The sequence below is a fragment of the Coregonus lavaretus genome (assembly GCF_964263955.1).
Source record: "Coregonus lavaretus genome assembly, chromosome: 26".
NCBI lineage: Eukaryota > Metazoa > Chordata > Actinopteri > Salmoniformes > Salmonidae > Coregonus > Coregonus lavaretus.
Genome location: NC_140013.1, coordinates 17,420,090 through 17,437,866, shown reverse-complemented (window position 1 = coordinate 17,437,866; position 17,777 = coordinate 17,420,090). Strand labels below are relative to the sequence as shown.

Genomic DNA, 17,777 nt, shown 5'->3' with positions numbered 1-17,777 from the left:
CCAGCCACCTGCACACAGGAAAGAGCTGAGGCATAGAGGTCAGGGGTCACAGACTAGACCAGAGGAGAGAGGTGAGACTGAAAAAAGGGATGGCTGATAAAGCTGGTGAGCCCTGCCAGCCACCTGCAAACTGAAACTGGCTGAGGCAAAGGGGTCAGGGGTTAAAGGTCACCAAGAGAAGGTCATCACTGTCTTTGGCTGCCCATGGAGGAATGTATTTTTAATGTAGACTGTGGACAGAGAGAGGAGAGAGGGAAGGGGTGAAAGGAGTAAAAGAGAGACAGAGGGGGACTAGATAGGGGTACAGAGACAGGATAGTGAGGGGTAAAAAGAGAGAGGGTGGAGAATGAGAGAGAGTTGAGAAAGTAGGGTAAAGAGCGAAGGACGAGACAGTGGGGAAGCAGGAGAGTTCCCTTTCACACTAGAGTCCTGGTTCTTGTGTACCTAACTGTTTAAGTGTGGCATTGCTAATCTGGCCTCTCCATTAGTTAAACCCCAAATAGCATCCCAACAGGTTGAAAAAACACAACTGCAAGCCCAAACTATCTCAACTCAATCATAAGCGTTCTGACAGGCTGGATTTCTAAACCAGAAGCCCAATAACAGAATAGGCTTTGTGTGATACTCTGCAGAATGCTGAGAGAGAGGAGAGAGGGAGCAGTGAGAGAAGAAAAGAGAGCAAAGGGATATCTTGGAGAGAGAGAGCGGGGGGAGGGAGTGTTTTTCTAGTGGCTTTAGTGAGTAACGTCCTGTGTTGTCGTGGTGGTGTGGTGTGTTCCAAACGGCAGGCTGGGGAGTTGGAAGGAGCTGCAGCCTCTTCTCAGCTGTCTCGATGGGTGTCACTGACTCCCACCGACACACCAGAAAAACCTCCACTACACCCCCAACACACACACACACACACATACACACACACACACACACACACACACACACACACACACACACACACACACAGCAACCCCCCACCACCTCCCTCCCTTAAAAAAGAAAAGTAAAATAGAATTTTAAAAAGAAAGGAGAAGGTTTGGGTAATCACTCTTTGGCTCTTGGTTGTGTGCTCATGCGACCCTATCCCCCCCTATAACTCTGGCTGGTTGTAATAGATGAGGATAGCAGAGTGCATGTTTATGAGCGCTGGACTTGGCAGGCCTGAGCGCTCCTTCAGTGTCTCACAGTTCATCACAGCTCAGTGACTGGGCCCTGACTCAACCCGTGTCTTTTACACACAGTTTACATGGGGGGGCTGTCATGCACCCAACCAAACCCCCCACTACCCCCATACTGCACCTATCCCTGTTCACCCCCACCCCTCTCTCTATCCCTAACCACCCTGGCTTACTGTACCCCTACCTCTTTTACCCCTTTATGGCTGCACAGTATCTGTCTTATTGTTTGAAATTGTGCATTGATTAAGTACAGTACTACCAAATACCCTTTTTGTTTTGCCAACAATCTCTCTCTGTCTTTCTCTCTCGCTTTCTCTTTGTCTTTCTCTCACTTTCTCTCTTTGTCTCTCTCTCTCTCTCTAGTGGTCCTATGCGTTGGAGAAGCCTAACACGGGCAGTGTGTTCAGCCTGGCCTGGTCGGCAGACGGCACACAGCTCGCGGGGGCTTGTGGGAACGGACACGTCATCTTCGCCCACGTGGTGGAGCAGCGCTGGGAGTGGAGGAGCTTCGAGATCACCCTCACCAAGAGGAGGACCATGCAGGTAGAACACACACACAGATCACCCTCACCAAGAGGAGGACCATGCAGGTAGAACACACACACAGATCACCCTCACCAAGAGGAGGACCATGCAGGTGTTTCAGGGCAGGTTCCTTATGCCATATGCTTGGTTAACCCTCCAGAAAAAGTCTTAATCTTTACTTCACTTAAGAAGCCAAACAGTCCCCGAGCCTAAATGAATTAATGAGACAGCTAACTGAGGGTGAATGGGCTGGTGTGAGAGGCAGACGCTAGTGAGGTGAAGTTAACAGGCTATTTAAAGGGCCAGACTATTCCCCAGGCCTGGGTACTTGTGGCCATACATTATGTTATAAGCCTCCCAGTGTGGACCAGTGACAATGGCCAGCCTGTGTAGCAGCCTCCGTCACCGAGTGTGTTTAAACTTCAGAAACCACAAGGTAGCGTTTACACGCAGTCGACACCCCCCCGCGCGCGCACACACAGAAACGGACACACACACGTGGATAAACGCATACGCACACACACACGTGCACACTCGCCATAGACAACCCTCACTGAGCACTGTTTGCGTTAACCAAACAAACCTGTGTCTTCAGCTGTTTATTTTCAGGGTTTTTTCTCTCCCCTCTCGTTCTGCCTCACTCTCCCTCTCTTTTTTAAAAGTGCACATCTGCCAATGGTTTGTGAATCAAGCGGCTAAATTTACCACTTCGCGGTTAAGCATTTTTATTCCTGGTTGTTTGGTGAGTAAATTTGGGTTGTTAGCGGGGGTTAAAGAAGGATGATGTTTAAACCCTTAAATAAAAACCTACCACACCTTTTACCTGCTGGTGGAAAACCATATTTCATTCATTCATTCATTCATTCATTCATTCATTGATTCACAGGGAAATGTGGAAGAAAATGTTTATCCTAACAGGTGAAAAAGTAGAAACACACACACGTACGTATAGACACCAGGCATTTCTGTCCACTGCTGTCCTATGCTTAGACATGGGCTGATTCCTTGTATATATCAACAGTAAATACACTCTTGAGTTTACGTGAGTGCATCCATGCCTACTATACATCGATGAGTGTCTCAGAAAATATGTCCTGTGTGTATATGCTATAGTCTGTTTGTTACAATTAGTTTGTTAGTATTTCAAATTATTTGGGACTCAATGTCTGTATGTGTTTATGTATGTCAAGATTTGTGCTACATGTGCATGTTTGTGTGTATGTCTGTGTGTGTGTTCCTAAACACACCCTCTTTCTCTATCCATCACCCAGGTGAGGAACGTGGTGGATGATGCGGTGGATGTTCTGGAGTTCAGGGACCGGGTCATCAAAGCCTCTCTGGCCAACGGTCACCTGGTGGTCACCACCTCTCTCCAGTGCTACGTCTACAGTGCTAAGAACTGGAACACCCCTCTCATCTTTGACCTGAAGGAGGGGACCGTCAGCCTCATTGTACAGGCTGAGAAGTAAGTCTCTCTTTATCCTCCTTTCTCTATCTAGTGATGTCCCTCCTCCCTCTCTTAGTCTTTCCCGTCTCGTCTATCCCTGTTGCGCCTATCTCTGGACCCCCTCTCCTTTTCTTTCCCTCCCCCTCTCTCTCCTGCCAAACACGCTGTGTGTGTGCGCGCGCGTCTGTGTGTGTGTTTGCGTTTGTGAGAACTGTGTGTGAATGTGTGCCATTAGCAGAGAAGGTCTGGCTGTGGAAGCCTGACTGCAGTAGGGAACAGAGATATGGACATCTATCATTCTCTCTAATGGGTCGTTCCACCTCACAAAGCACAAGAAAGAGGATTTCGACTCCTACCATCTCAGATTGTTCTGAAATTGTTTCTGTTGTTAGAAACAGATAAGATGCAACATTATTTTGTTGAAATATAATTTGATCTCTGAGAAATTAAGATAATTGATTGCACCCAAATTGGCTGTTTTAATTTATAGGATTCATATCATATCAAATAAATATAGTACCTAACATCCGATTTGGACCAAACTTTTTTCTAACAATGAGTTAGACATGAGGAATCCAAAGAAATGGTCAAAAGCCACACACGGACCCCCACACCCCATTCCAATCCCACCCCAACAACGACTATATAGTATCAGTTCTGTATGTCTGACAAGTAGTATGGAGCTGCGGCTCAGAGTATTGTTTCTTCATGCTATGTAATGTATTCCCAGTGAATTTGGCGGTATTTTCTTTCCCTTTTCAGAGAAATTAGTCATTGAGTTTTGTAATATCTTGGCTCCATCTTGCAGTTTGTTATGCTCTCCCTCTCCTCTCCTCTCTACCATTCCCACTCTCCTCTTTGTTGCTCCCTCCTGCCTCTATCGCTCCTTCTCTCCTCTCCATCTCTCTGTCCCTTGCTTTCTATCACTCCCCCTCTAATCTTTCTCTCCCCTTCTCTTTATTTTGGCTCCTCCCTCAGACACTTCCTGTTGGTGGATGGGACAGGGGTTTATGTGTTCTCCTACGAGGGACGTCTCATCTCCACGCCCAGATTCCCCGGCATGAGAACGGACATCCTCAACGCCCAGTCAGTCTCCCTTAGCAACGACACCATCGCCATCCGGGACAAGAGCGATGAGAAGGGTGAGTGGAACGTCCCTTCACTACCACAATACAATTATTGTGGTACAATACTTTATTGTCCACACAGCGGGGAGAGATTTGCCTTTGGCTTCTTCGCTCAATGACATTTACAGCCGTTAAACACATTGAAACATCAGGAGCACTTTGTCAACAAGAGGATTACACTTCACCAGGGGATAAAAAGCTGGAGAAATGACTTTAGCAGGACTGGAACAATGAAGTTTGTAATCATTATCCCGCTCCCCCCCCCCCCCCTCTTATTTTCCTCCAGTCATCTTTTTGTTTGATGCCCTGACGGGGAAAGCCCTGGGCGACGGGAAGCCCCTGACTCACAAGGTGGGTGATTCACCAACTAACACACACCAACAGTTAGTCACAACACACACTACACTCTCCTGTTAGTGTGCACACACTGACCTGAGAAGACTGTGTATATCTTCACATGTCTACGTCTTAATCCGTACTGTTACATTAAGCAACCTTTTAGGATTGGGGGAGGGTAAGCTGATCCTAGATCTGTGCCTCAGGGTAGCTGTGGGACAGTGTGAGTAAGTGTGGTGGGTTTCAGTGCCCCCAACAGGCCAGGGTGAAAAGGTCAGGGAGCCATGGGGAGAAGGCAGAGAGAAGGTGTTGAGGAAAAAATAAGAAACTTGATAGTTAAGAGGGAGACATACAGATTGTGAGGAAATTGGAGTGCATGTGTGTGAGAAAGAGATGGAGAATGGAGAGAAAGGGGGAGGGTTATGGAGCGAGAATAGGAGTGAAAGGGATAAAGAGAGAGGGAGTGAATTAGAGAGGGAGAAAAGGAGGTGAAGTAGCCAGGAACAGTAGTTACTGTTTGTCAGCATGGCTGTGTCTGCCAGCACTCCACAGCTCCAAGACAGAGGAGCACTGCACTGAAGCCAGCTGGCTCTGACACACACACACACACACACACAGTCACACACACGCACATACACTCCTGTTGGGGAGTATGGGCCAGGAGCTGTGGGGTCAGACTGCTGGCACCCCCTTCCTCTCTCTTGCCTCCCCCATTTCTCCCTCCTGTCTACTCTCTCCCTCTTACCTCTTTCCTCCACCTCTTCCCTCTGAGTTGAGTATCTTCCCTCTGATCTGGGCACAATTGTTCCCTCCTAGTCCTCCTGTGGCTGTGTACTCAGGGCTGTACTGGGGACTAGAGAGTGTGGAGAGGACAGAAGTGGGCTTGTGATATGGGTGATCATGTGTTGAAAAGAGATGTGTACCAAAATACAATATTGTAAGTGTATGTGTTATGGGGACTGGTTGGGTTTGACACTGGTGGTTCAGTTAGCCCTGTTAATGTGAACCAGGTCTCTCCCACACAACTTTCTGCCTCTCATTTCACTGTGTGTGTGTGTGTGTGTGTGTGTGTGTATGCATGTGTATGTGTTTTCCAGATGGAGGTGGTGGAGATAGCTCTGGACCAGTGTGGCCCGTCCAGCGAGAGGAAGATCGCGGTCATAGACAAGAACCGTGACCTGTACCTGACCGCTGTCCGCCGCCACAACAGAGAACACAACATCTGCAAGATAGGTAGGAGAGAGGGAAGGAGATAGATTTCAAACTGCTTTGTGTTGTTAAGCACCTAAAGCATACCAGATAGATAACATCATCTTTCTTACCACAACCCACATGTACTATGGTCTACACACCATGTGGTAGAGGTTAGCTGTTTGTGTGGATAGTTAGTTATTCTGAGTGTTGTTAATAAGAGTGTGATGTTGGTCTCTATCCTGCTCTACAGGTACTATGGTCCACACTATGGCCTGGAACGACTCAGCTAACATCCTGTGTGGTATTCAGGACACACAGTTCACCGTGTGGCACTATCCCAGTGCTGTCTTCACTGACAAGGACCTGCTGCCTAAAACACTCTACATGAAGGATGCCAGGTAACATGTGCACGCAAACACACACACACACACGTGTGCACACAGAAAACAGTTCCCCATTATCGGAAGTAAAAGGTAATGCATCATCTTCATCTCAAATATTTTCATGTTGTATAAAAGCCGTTGATTAATCAATGAAGATATTCCTGAGTGGCTGCCCTTAGGCTAGGTGGCTGTCTGTACAGAATGTATTTTTATATCTGTCTGTCCATCTGTCCCCCTCCACAGTGAGTTTAGCCGTGCGCCCCATATCCTGAACTATGTGGGGACCCAAGTGACTGTGCGTCGCGGTGACGGCTCGTTGGTGTACAGCAGCGTGTCTCCCTACCCTGGCCTACTGCACGAGTACAGCGCCTCCTCTCGCTGGGAGGACGCACTGCGCCTCTGCCGCTTTGCCAAGGTAACACACACACCTGACAGGAGTTACAACTGAAAGGGGACTTTCCCTGGTGAATCCCTGGTCCGATACAGAATGAGTCTGACCTGTATAGAACATAGCACACATCATATTCAACTCTAAATACTGTACAAAACACATCTTAAAAAACTATTTACATTATGTTGAAAATAGAATAATAAATAAATAGAATATGCCAGTGTTAAGTAATGTGTAACACCAGGCCTGCTGTCTCCCTGGCCCTACCTCTACCCTACCCAGGAGAGGGGGCTGCTCTGTGCCCTGAGCTCTGAGCCCCTTTCTTAAAGCCAGTTATTTAGGATAAATGGTGTAATTAGCGGCCTGTAATTGCTAGCACATTGTGGGTTGCAGCAGAGCAGAGCAGGGCCAGAGGGACCAGATAACCAGAGCCCGGGCCCCAGGGGAAACACTCAGCCCGAGAGGGGCCACGGGCTGTGGGGCCACAGGTCTGGGTCCTGGGGGGTTGGTGATAGGGGGGTCAAGGGCCTGAGGGAATAGTGAATGGGATTCCTCCAGGGTTCTAGTGTTCTGATAGACCTTATGGGTTCCCCCCACTATAGCGTGGGAACAACAGGCAGCGTGGGAACTCACTGTCACTCTTTTGCAGTGGGGTGTGCATGTGTCTCAATGTCCTGTCTCAGTGTCAGTGTGTCAAATTACTGTACTCATGTCTGTCTGGTTGTCTCGTCTGTCCGATTGTTTTATGTCTTTGTCCATGATGTTCCTCTCCTGTGTTGGTGTCTCACACCCCCTCACTGAGTCTCTGTGTGCTAGACCTCTGAGGAAGAGGTGAGTCTCTCTCTCTCTCATTCATTTACATCTTTCCACGTTCCCTTTTACCCCTGTCCTCGTCTTTGTCATTCTCCTCATGTCCTCATTTTAGTTCCTTCTCCTCCTCCTCTTCCTCCTATCCCTTCCTTTAGTTCAGGTTTCTCTCCTCATCTGCTAACTGCCCTGTGGTACTCCACCATAGACAGTACAGCATGGACCATATACACACATGAAGATATTGACTGGATACTTCAAGAAAACTTAGTCCTTCAGTGTGTGTTTGTTGGTTGGGGTTGATGTCTGTGTGTGTGCTGTGCATGAGTGTGTGTGTGCCCACTGCCCATGTGTGTTTACTTTCTGGTTGGTGTGTGTTTGTCTGTAGGAGGGTGTATGTGTTTGTAAATGACGTGTCCTGCAGCCCTGGGCCTTGGCATGGTGAAGGGTCCATGACGGAGCCACTGGAGTGGAGCTTTAATGAGACACGACCAGCAGCTTTTAATTAGTTTCTAATTAGCCTGGGTGACACCATTTACCGTATTTAACCTCCCCAACACACACACACACACACGCAGCCAACCCCTGAACCCAAACCCCAGTGAGAGCCTTCACAGTGTGCGCTGCATGGGTTATGATGCAATAACCACAACCCTGGAGCAGGATGGCTAGAGGGGACAGGGGAGGGGAGAGGGGGGTGAAGTGGGTATATGCAATGCCTTCAGAAAGTATTCATACCCCTTGACTTATTCCACATTTTGTTGTGTTACATCCTGAATTCAAAATGGATTAAATTATTTTCTCACCTATCTACACACAATATCCCATAATGACAAAGTATTTTTTGGTGTGCACATTTATTGAAAATGAAATGCATAAATATCTCATTTACATAAATATTCACACCCCTGAGTTAATACATGTTAGAATCATCTTTGGCTGCGATTACAGCTGTGAGTCTTTCTGGGTACGTCTCTAAGAGCTTTGCACACCTGGATTGTACAATATTTTAAAATTATTCTTTTTAAAATTCTTCAAGTTCTGTCAAGTTGGTTGTTGATCATTGCTAGACAGCCATTTTCAAGTTTTGCCATAGATTTTCAAGCCGATTTAAGTAAAAACACTTAACAGGAACATTGTTTTTCTTGGTAAGCAACTCCAGTGTATATTTTCCCTGGTTTTAGGTTATTGTCCTGCTGAAAGGTGAATTTGTCTCCCAGTGTCTGTTGGAAAGCAGACGGAACCAGGTTTTCCTCTAGGATTTTGCCTGTGCTTAGCTCTATTGCGTTTATTTTTATCCTTAAAAAACTCTCTAGTCCTTGCCGATGACAAGCATACCCATAACATGATGCAGCCACCACCATGCTTAGAAATATGAGGAGTGGTACTCAGTGATGTTGTGTTGAATTTGCCCCAAACAATGCTTTGTATTCAGAACAGTAAGTTAATTTCTTTGCCACATTTTTTGCAGTTTTACTTTAGTACCTTGTTGCAAACAGGATGCATGTTTTGGCATATTTTTATTATGTACAGGCTTCCTTCTTTTCACTCTGTCAATTAGGTTGGTAATGTGGAGTAAGTAAACTCAACAAAAAAAGAAACGTCCCTTTTTCAGGACCCTGTCTTTCAAAGATAATTCATAAAAATCAAAATAACTTCACAGATCTTCATTGTAAAGGGTTTAAACACTGTTTCCAATGCTTGTTCAATGAACCATAAACAATTAATGAACATGCACCTGTGGAATGGTCGTTAAGACACTAACAGCTTACAGACGGTAGGCAATTAAGGTCACAGTTATGAAAACTTAGGACACTGAAGAGGCCTTTCTACTGACTCTGAAAAACACCAAAAGAAAGATGCCCAGGATCCCTGCTCATCTGAGTGAACGTGCCTTAGGCAATAAATTGCAATGTCCGTACTGTGAGACGCCTAAGACAGCGCTACAGGGAGACAGGACGGACAGCTGATCGTCCTCGCAGTGGCAGACCACGTGTAACAACATCTGCACAGGATCGGTACATCCGAACATCACACCTGCGGGACAGGTACAGGATGGCAACAACAACTGCCCGAGTTACACCAGGAACCAGGGTCCGTCATGGTCTGGGGCGGTGGGTCACAGCATCATCGGACTGAGCTTGTTGTCATTGCAGGCAATCTCAACGCTGTGCGTTACAGGGAAGACGTCCTCCTCCCTCATGTGGTACCCTTCCTGCAGGCTCATCCTGACATGACCCGCCAGCACGACAATGCCACCAGCCGTACTGCTCGTTCTGTGCGTGATTTCCTGCAAGACAGGAATGTCAGTGTTCTGCCATGGCCAGCGAAGAGCCCTGATCTTAATCCCATTGAGCACGTCTGGGACCTGTGAGGGCTAGGGCCATTCCCCCCAGAAATGTCTGGGAACTTGCAGGTGCCTTGGTGGAAGAGTGGGGTAACATCTCACAGCAAGAACTGGCAAATCTGGTGCAGTCCATGAGGAGGAGATGTACTGCAGTACTTAATGCAGCTGGTGGCCACACCAGATACTGACTGTTACTTTTTATTTTGACCCCCCTTTGTTCAGGGACACATTATTCCATTTCTGTTAGTCACATGTCTGTGGAACTTGTTCAGTTTATGTCTCAGTTGTTGAATCTTGTTATGTTCATACAAATATTTACACGTTAAGTTTGCTGAAAATAAACGAAGTTGACAGTGAGAGGACGTTTCTTTTTTTGCTGAGTTTACAATGTTGTTGATCCATCCTCAGTTTTCTCCTATCACAACCATTCAACTCTGTAACTGTTTTAAAGTCACCATTGGCCTCATGGTGAAATCCCTGAGCGGTGTCCTTCCTCTCCGGCAACTGAGTTAGGAAGGACACCTGTGTCTTTTGTAGTGGCTGGGTATATTGATACATCATCCAAAGTGTAATGAATACCTTCACCATGCTCAAATGGATATTCAATGTCTGCTTTTGTTTATTTTTACCCAATAGGTGCCCTTCTTTGCGAGGCATTGGAAAAACATCCTTGGTCTTTGTGGTTGAATCTGTGTTTGAAATTCACTGCTTGACTGAGGGACCTTACAGATAATTGTATGTGTGGGGTACAAAGACGAGGTAGTAATTCAGAAATCATGTTAAAAACTATTATTGCACACAGTCCATGCAACTTATTATGTGACTTTTAAGCACATTTTTACTCTTGTACTTATTTAGGCTTACCATAACAAAGGGGTTGAATACTAATTGGGTCAAGACATTTCAGCTTTTAATTTTTTTTTTTAATTCTTAAAAATGTCTAAAAACATAATTCCACTTTGACATTATGGGGTATTGTGTGTGGGCCAGTGACACAAAATCTCAATTAAATCAATTTTAAATTCAGGTTGTAACAAAACAAAATGTGGAAAAAGTCAAGGGGTGTGAATACTTCCTGAAGGCACTGTATGGAAGAAGGAGCGTCACCACTTTTAATAGTCACCCCTCCTTCTTCCTCCTATTTCTGGTAAGGGTTTGGTCTTTCGTGGCCGTGTGGTGTGGTTTTTCCCGGAGTGGGAGGAGTGTTGTGGGGAAGTCCTGTTAGCCAGGTATGGAGGATTAGCCCCTTGTGGATACTTTCATGGCACTGAATTGTTGTTAACAGACACAAGCACACACGCGTAAAGAGCATGCACACATGCTTAAACACACACACATGCTGATAGGCCTGTACACAAACAACCATACTGTACACAGTCACACAAACATGGGCAGCCCAGCAGTGTGACTAAATCTCCAGGCAGGCTCTAACAGTGAGCCAACACCACAATGGACCACATCTCTCCTCTGATTGGAGGAAACTGGCCCATCTCTCTCTGACTCTCTGACCAGCATTTAGTGGCTTTAGCAAAGGATGATTTTGTTGTTGTTGTCTTCACGGTTTTATGGCCAATGTTGTTTGTCTTAATGAAGGATTCAGATGAGATGAGGATTTTGTTCTGGGCTTTGCTTTCAACGATACTGTTGAGTGGCATAGTTTGAGTGTGACTGTAAGAGTGAATGGGAGTAACATTACGTCTGCATGTTTGTCCAAGTACGTCTGTGTGTCCTGCATGAGTATGATATCAGACTCACACACGGAAGTCAGATTACAGGGTGTGTGTGTGTGTGTGTGTGAGAGAGAGATGTATGATCTTTGTGTATACTGTGCCCTGCAGAGTGACACTAACGAGGCCTGTATTGTGAGGATGAGCAGACTGGGAGTGGGAAGAGTGCCCCTGTAGAGACACCAGTGTAATGGCCCTCCCGTTCCTCTAATAACACACACAGCCCTCCTCTCTCTGTGCCCTGTCCCTTTAATGACCCAGGGGAGCAGGGCTAAACTAGCCCCCCTGTGCAGGGCCTGTGGTCAGGGCTGGGCCACGCGCTACGCCCCGGCGCCACCACCAGCCTGTCAGGCTGAGCAGCAGTTCCATCCCCCATATACCCTCATACCCCTGCTCCCTGTCCCCTGGCACTCATGCCTGCTCCCTATCCTGTGTGTGTGTGTGTGTGTGCGCCTGTTTATTTATGCTAAGACAATGTGTGTATGGCGAATTTCATTTCCTATTTGCCTAATGTCTGTCGCCGTTCCTATAGGACCAGTCGCTGTGGGCGTGTCTCGCTGGCATGGCAATGGCCAATAGGGAGTTGACGACAGCAGAGGTGGCCTACGCTGCCATTGGAGAGGTAAGACCATCCATCAAACACTAAAATCTCACTCTTTCCTTTTCTCCTCCACTGTAGCTCAGTTGGTAGAGCATGGCGCTTGCAACGCCAGGGTTGTGGGTTTGTTTCCCACGGGGGGCCAGTATGAAAATGTATGCACTCACTAAGTCGCTCTGGATAAGAGCGTCTCCTAAATGACTAAAATGTAAATGTAAATGTCATTCTGTTTTCCTATATTTCTCTCCCCTCTCTCGCTCTCTCCAGGTGGATAAGGTGCAGTATATTAACTCTATCAAGGATCTGCCGTCTAAGGAATCTTCAGTGGCCCACATGTTACTGTTCAGTGGTCATGTCCAGGAGGCTGAGGTCACTCTGCTACAGGCTGGCCTGGTCTACCAAGCCATACAGGTCCACATCAACCTCTACAACTGGGACAGGTGTGGGTGTGTCTGGTTGTCTCTAAATGTCTGTCTGTCTGTCTCTGAATGTCTGAATGACTGTCTGTCTCTGAATGTGTGACTGAATGTCTGTCTGTCTCTGAATGTCTGTCTGTGACTCTGAATGTCTGTCTGTCTGACATTTCTTTCTCTGTCTGTCTATGTATACATACATATGCGTCTGTGAATGAGACTGAACGCTTCATGTGTCCTCAGGGCGTTGGAGCTGGCAGTAAAACATAAGACCCATGTGGACACAGTGCTGGCCTACAGACTCAAGTTCCTGCAGGACTTTAGCAAGAAAGAGACCAACAAGAGGTTCATGCAGTACGCTGAAGGGGTAGGATATGTCATTGCTTTTGACTGTCATACAGTGCGTTCGGAAAGTATTCAGACTCCTTGACTTTTTCCACATTTTGTTACATTACAGCCTTATTCTAAAATGTATAAAATTGTTACTCAGTCCTTTGTTGAAGCACCTTTGGCAGCAATTACAGCCTCAAGTCTTCTTCGGTATGACGCTACAAGCTTGGCACACCTATATTTGGGGAGTTTCTCCCATTCTTCTCAGCAGATCCTCTCAAGCTCTGTCAGGTTGGATGGGGAGCGTTGCTGCACAGCTATTTTCAGGTCTCTCCAGAGATGTTCGATCGGGTTCAAGTCCGGGCTCTGGCTGGGCCACTCAAGGACATTCAGAGACTTGTCCCGAAGTCACTCCTGCGTTGTCTTGGCTGTGTGCTTAGGGTCGTTGTCCTGTTGGAAGGTGAACCTTCACCCCAGTCTGAGGTCCTGAGCGCACTGGAGCAGGTTTTCATCAAGGCTCTCTCTGTACTTTGCTCCGTTCATCTTTCCCTCGATCCTGACTAGTCACCTAGTCCCTGTTGCTGAAAAACATCCCCACAGCATGATGCTGCCACCACCATGCTTCACCATAGGGATGGTGCCAGGTTTCCTCCAGACGTGACACTTGGCATTCAGGCCAAAGAGTTCAATCTTGGTTTCATCAGACCAGAGAATCTTGTTTCTCATGGTCTGAGAGTCTTTGGTATCTTTTGGCAAACTCCAAGCGGGCTGTCATGTGGATTTTACTGAGGAGTGGCTTCCGTCTGGCCACTCTACCATAAAGGCGTGATTGGTGGAGTGCTGCAGAGATGGTTGTCCTTCTGGAAGGTTCTCCCATCTTCACAGAGGAACTCTAGAGCTCTGTCAGAGTGACCATTGTGTTCTTGGTCACCTCCCTGACAAAGAACCTTCTCCCCTGATTGCTCAGTTTGGCTGGGCGGCCAGCTCTAGGAAGAGTCTTGGTAGTTCCAAACTTTTTCCATTTAAGAATGATGGAGGCCACTGTGTTCTTGGGGACCTTCAATGCTGCAGAAATGTTTGTGCCTCAACACAATCCTGTCTCGGAGCTCTACGGACAATTCCTTCGACCTCATGGCTTGGTTTTTGCTCTGACATGTACTGTCAACTGTGGGACCTTATATAGACAGGTGTTTGCCTTTCCAAATCATGTCCAATCAATTGAATTTACCACAGGTGGACTCCAATCAAGTTGTAGCAACATCTCAAGGATGATAAATGGAAACAGGATGCAGCTGAGCTCAATTTCGAGTCTCATAGCAAAGGGTCTGAATACTTATGTAAATAAGGTATTTCAGTTTATTTGTAATACATTTACAAAAAATCTAAAACCCTGTTATCGCTTTGTCATATGGGATATTATGTGTAGATTGCTGAGGAAAATGTTTTATTTAATCCATTTTAGAATAAGGCTGTAACTTAACAAAATGTGGAAAAAATCAAGGGGTCTGAACACTTTCCGAAGGCAGTGACCACTGACCAACTGTAGTAGTAAAGACTTCTTCTCTTCGAAACCAGACAGTATTGCTACAAGAGGCAATGTGCCATTTCTATCATACTATGCCCCATTAGACTGACCCACTCCTCTAATTTCTCTCTCCCCCTCTCTCTCTCCATCAGGTGGAGGTGGACTGGGAGAAGATCCAGGCGAAGGTAGAGATGGAGCTGGTTAAGGAGAGAGAGAAGGCTGCCACCACCTCTGTCAGGAGCAGCCTGGCCTCCCGACGCTGACCCTTGACCCTACACCTCTGACCTCATCCAGGGACCAAATGTACATCATCTTTTCAAATGGTCATTTATCAAACATGGTTAGTGTTATTTTTGTGTTTTGTATTTTTTATATAAATAGATACTTTTTTTTTTACAACTAACTTAAATGCCTTATTCTCTGAGAATGTACATATGTAGACGTTTAATAAATACATATTTATCAGATTGATCAACTCTCCTGACTTATTTCTATCTCCTCAACTGCTATTTCCATTCAATGCAGTCAGCCCCAGCCCAGCGTGTTTTAACTAGTAATCATAGATGTTTAGTGTGTATTTATATTAAGTACAGTGGGGAGAACAAGTATTTGATACACTGCCGATTTTGCAGGTTTTCCTACTTACAAAGCATGTAGAGGTCTGTAATTTTTATCATAGGTACACTTCAACTGTGAGAGACGGAATCTAAAACAAAAATCCAGAAAATCACTATTGTATGATTTTTAAGTAATTCATTTGCATTTTATTGCATGACATAAGTATTTCATCACCTACCAACCAGTAAGAATTCCGGCTCTCACAGACCTGTTAGTTTTTCTTTAAGAAGCCCTCCTGTTCTCCACTCATTACCTGTATTAACTGCACCTGTTTGAACTCGTTACCTGTATAAAAGACACCTGTCCACACACTCAATCAAACAGACTCCAACCTCTCCACAATGGCCAAGACCAGAGGACATCAGGGATAAAATTGTAGACCTGCACAAGGCTGGGATGGGCTACAGGACAATAGGCAAGCAGCTTGGTGAGAAGGCAACAACTGTTGGCGCAATTATTAGAAAATGGAAGAAGTTCAAGATGACGGTCAATCACCCTCGGTCTGGGGCTCCATGCAAGATCTCACCTCGTGGGGCATCAATGATCATGAGGAAGGTGAGGGATCAGCCCAGAACTACACGGCAGGACCTGGTCAATGACCTGAAGAGAGCTGGGACCACAGTCTCAAAGAAAACCATTTGTAACACATGTGGTCTGATGAGACAAAAATAGAGCTTTTTGGTCTAAACTCCACTCGCCGTGTTTGGAGGAAGAAGAAGGATGAGTACAACCCCAAGAACACCATCCCAACCGTGAAGCATGGAGGTGGAAACATCATTCTTTGGGGATGCTTTTCTGCAAAGGGGACAGGACGACTGCACCGTATTGAGGGGAGGATGGATGGGGCCATGTATCGCGAGATCTTGGCCAACAACCTCCTTCCCTCAGTAAGAGCATTGAAGATGGGTCGTGGCTGGGTCTTCCAGCATGACAACGACCCGAAACACACAGCCAGGTCAACTAAGGAGTGGCTCCGTAAGAAGCATCTCAAGGTCCTGGAGTGGCCTAGCCAGTCTCCAGACCTGAACCCAATAGAACATCTTTGGAGGGAGCTGAAAGTCCGTATTGCCCAGCGACAGCCCCGAAAGCTGAAGGATCTGGAGAAGGTCTGTATGGAGGAGTGGGCCAAAATCCCTGCTGCAGTGTGTGCGCAAACCTGGTCAAGACCTACAGGAAACGTATGATCTCTGTAATTGCAAACAAAGGTTTCTGTACCAAATATTAAGTTCTGCTTTTCTGATGTATCAAATACTTATGTCATGCAATAAAATGCAAATTAATTACTTAAAAATCATACAATGTGATTTTTTTTATTTTTGTTTTAGATTCCGTCTCTCACAGTTGAAGTGTACCTATGATAAAAATTACAGACCTCTACATGCTTTGTAAGTAGGAAAACCTGCAAAATCGGCAGTGTATCAAATACTTGTTCTCCCCACTGTATTAAGGCTTTAACGCGTATTCTCTGTGGTGGTGTGAAACTACTTGCCATGCAGCTTCCTCCCCTGACAGAGATCCAGACCATCATTGTGCCATTACACACTATCTATCTCCACTCGCAACACACACTCAACCCCAACACACACACAACCCCAACACACACTCAAACACAGCCCCAGCAGGGAGGCCAGGAGCAGCAAGATGGATTCCTGTCACTCTGGTCTGAACCCTGGCGCTCCCAGTATTCCTGATGCATATAGGATGATGGCTAATGGGCGTAGTAGAGGAGCAGTCTAGGGTTGCGTGTCCTACACTATTACAGAGCAAGACTGAATCATTAAGTTCAGCCTCTCTCACACCCCATGCTCTTCATGTCCTCTTGTTCTCGCTCTGTTTTTTACATTTACATTTTAGTCATTTAGCAGACGCTCTTATCCAGAGCGACTTACAGTTAGTGAGTGCATGCATTTTCATACTGGCCCCTCATGGGAAACGAACCCACAACCCTGGCGTTGCAAGCGCCATGCTCTACCAACTGAGCTACACATGGCCCATGCTATGTTTTTCCATGCTATAAATCCCTGGTCACTCAGGTATTGTCCTAAGTGCAGGCTAGAATGAACTCCCTCCATCCTTCCCCAGCTAACTGCAGTCAGGCCGTTCTTGTCTAGAGTAAAGTTAGAGAGAGTAGGGTGGGTAGCTATGATGTCAGTGGTAGTGTGGAAGCTCTCCAGTCATCTCTGACCCAAGAGGAGCAGCACTCTGTATCAGCCAGGAGTCAGGTTTCACATGCATTACCAACAGAATGCACACAACTCAACGCACGTGTTCCCTGAACTCTTACAGAAGTATGATCAGACACACAGCACACAGGTAAAACACACACACACTCAGACACTTCAACAAATACATACAGACCTAAAAAACACACACACCCAGTCACACACACTGAAATGAAAACTCCATATCCAAACCATGCTCCTACTACTAAAGCTCAGACACTGACGGGGCATAATGTACAATTTATGAGGAGCATAATGCACATTGATCTGGCCTTGGTTTCCCTGCTGTTTTGCCCACTAAGGCATTGAATAATTGCTCCGCCTGCATCATCTATTGTTAGAGACACAGAATTACCGTATATTGTCTATTTTTCTCACACTCAGGTTGGGCTGTTACACACCCCATAGAAATGGCCTGGGTCTGGATTTCCAAAACATCCGAAACATCTTAATACTTATGAGGTGTCTTGTCATGATTGTGAACACAACTAAAATAATTTTACCTCAAGCCAGAGCAATGTAATCTAACCAATACTCCACGGGCTCTGGTGCCACTAAGTTCAATATGGTGGTAGCAAGTCATCTCAGCAGCCTGTCTCATTGTATTCAGATCTCCAA

At 46.2% G+C, this 17,777-nt stretch overlaps 1 protein-coding gene across 1 annotated transcript in view; it reads left to right on the top strand.

Annotated features, from left to right (window-relative positions):
• LOC311102067 (intraflagellar transport protein 80 homolog) overlaps window positions 1-14,789 on the top strand; it is a 57,036-nt gene extending 42,247 nt beyond the window's left edge. The window contains exons 7-17 of the mRNA XM_084143287.1: window positions 1,533-1,712; window positions 2,966-3,159; window positions 4,120-4,283; window positions 4,555-4,619; window positions 5,702-5,837; window positions 6,049-6,196; window positions 6,425-6,596; window positions 11,986-12,075; window positions 12,319-12,491; window positions 12,708-12,831; window positions 14,472-14,789. Of these exons, the coding sequence (XP_083999413.1) occupies window positions 1,533-1,712; window positions 2,966-3,159; window positions 4,120-4,283; window positions 4,555-4,619; window positions 5,702-5,837; window positions 6,049-6,196; window positions 6,425-6,596; window positions 11,986-12,075; window positions 12,319-12,491; window positions 12,708-12,831; window positions 14,472-14,582 (1,557 nt within the window). The 3' untranslated portion in view covers window positions 14,583-14,789. The remainder of the gene's footprint in view (window positions 1-1,532; window positions 1,713-2,965; window positions 3,160-4,119; window positions 4,284-4,554; window positions 4,620-5,701; window positions 5,838-6,048; window positions 6,197-6,424; window positions 6,597-11,985; window positions 12,076-12,318; window positions 12,492-12,707; window positions 12,832-14,471) is intronic.
• The last annotated feature ends 2,988 nt before the right edge of the window (window positions 14,790-17,777 follow it).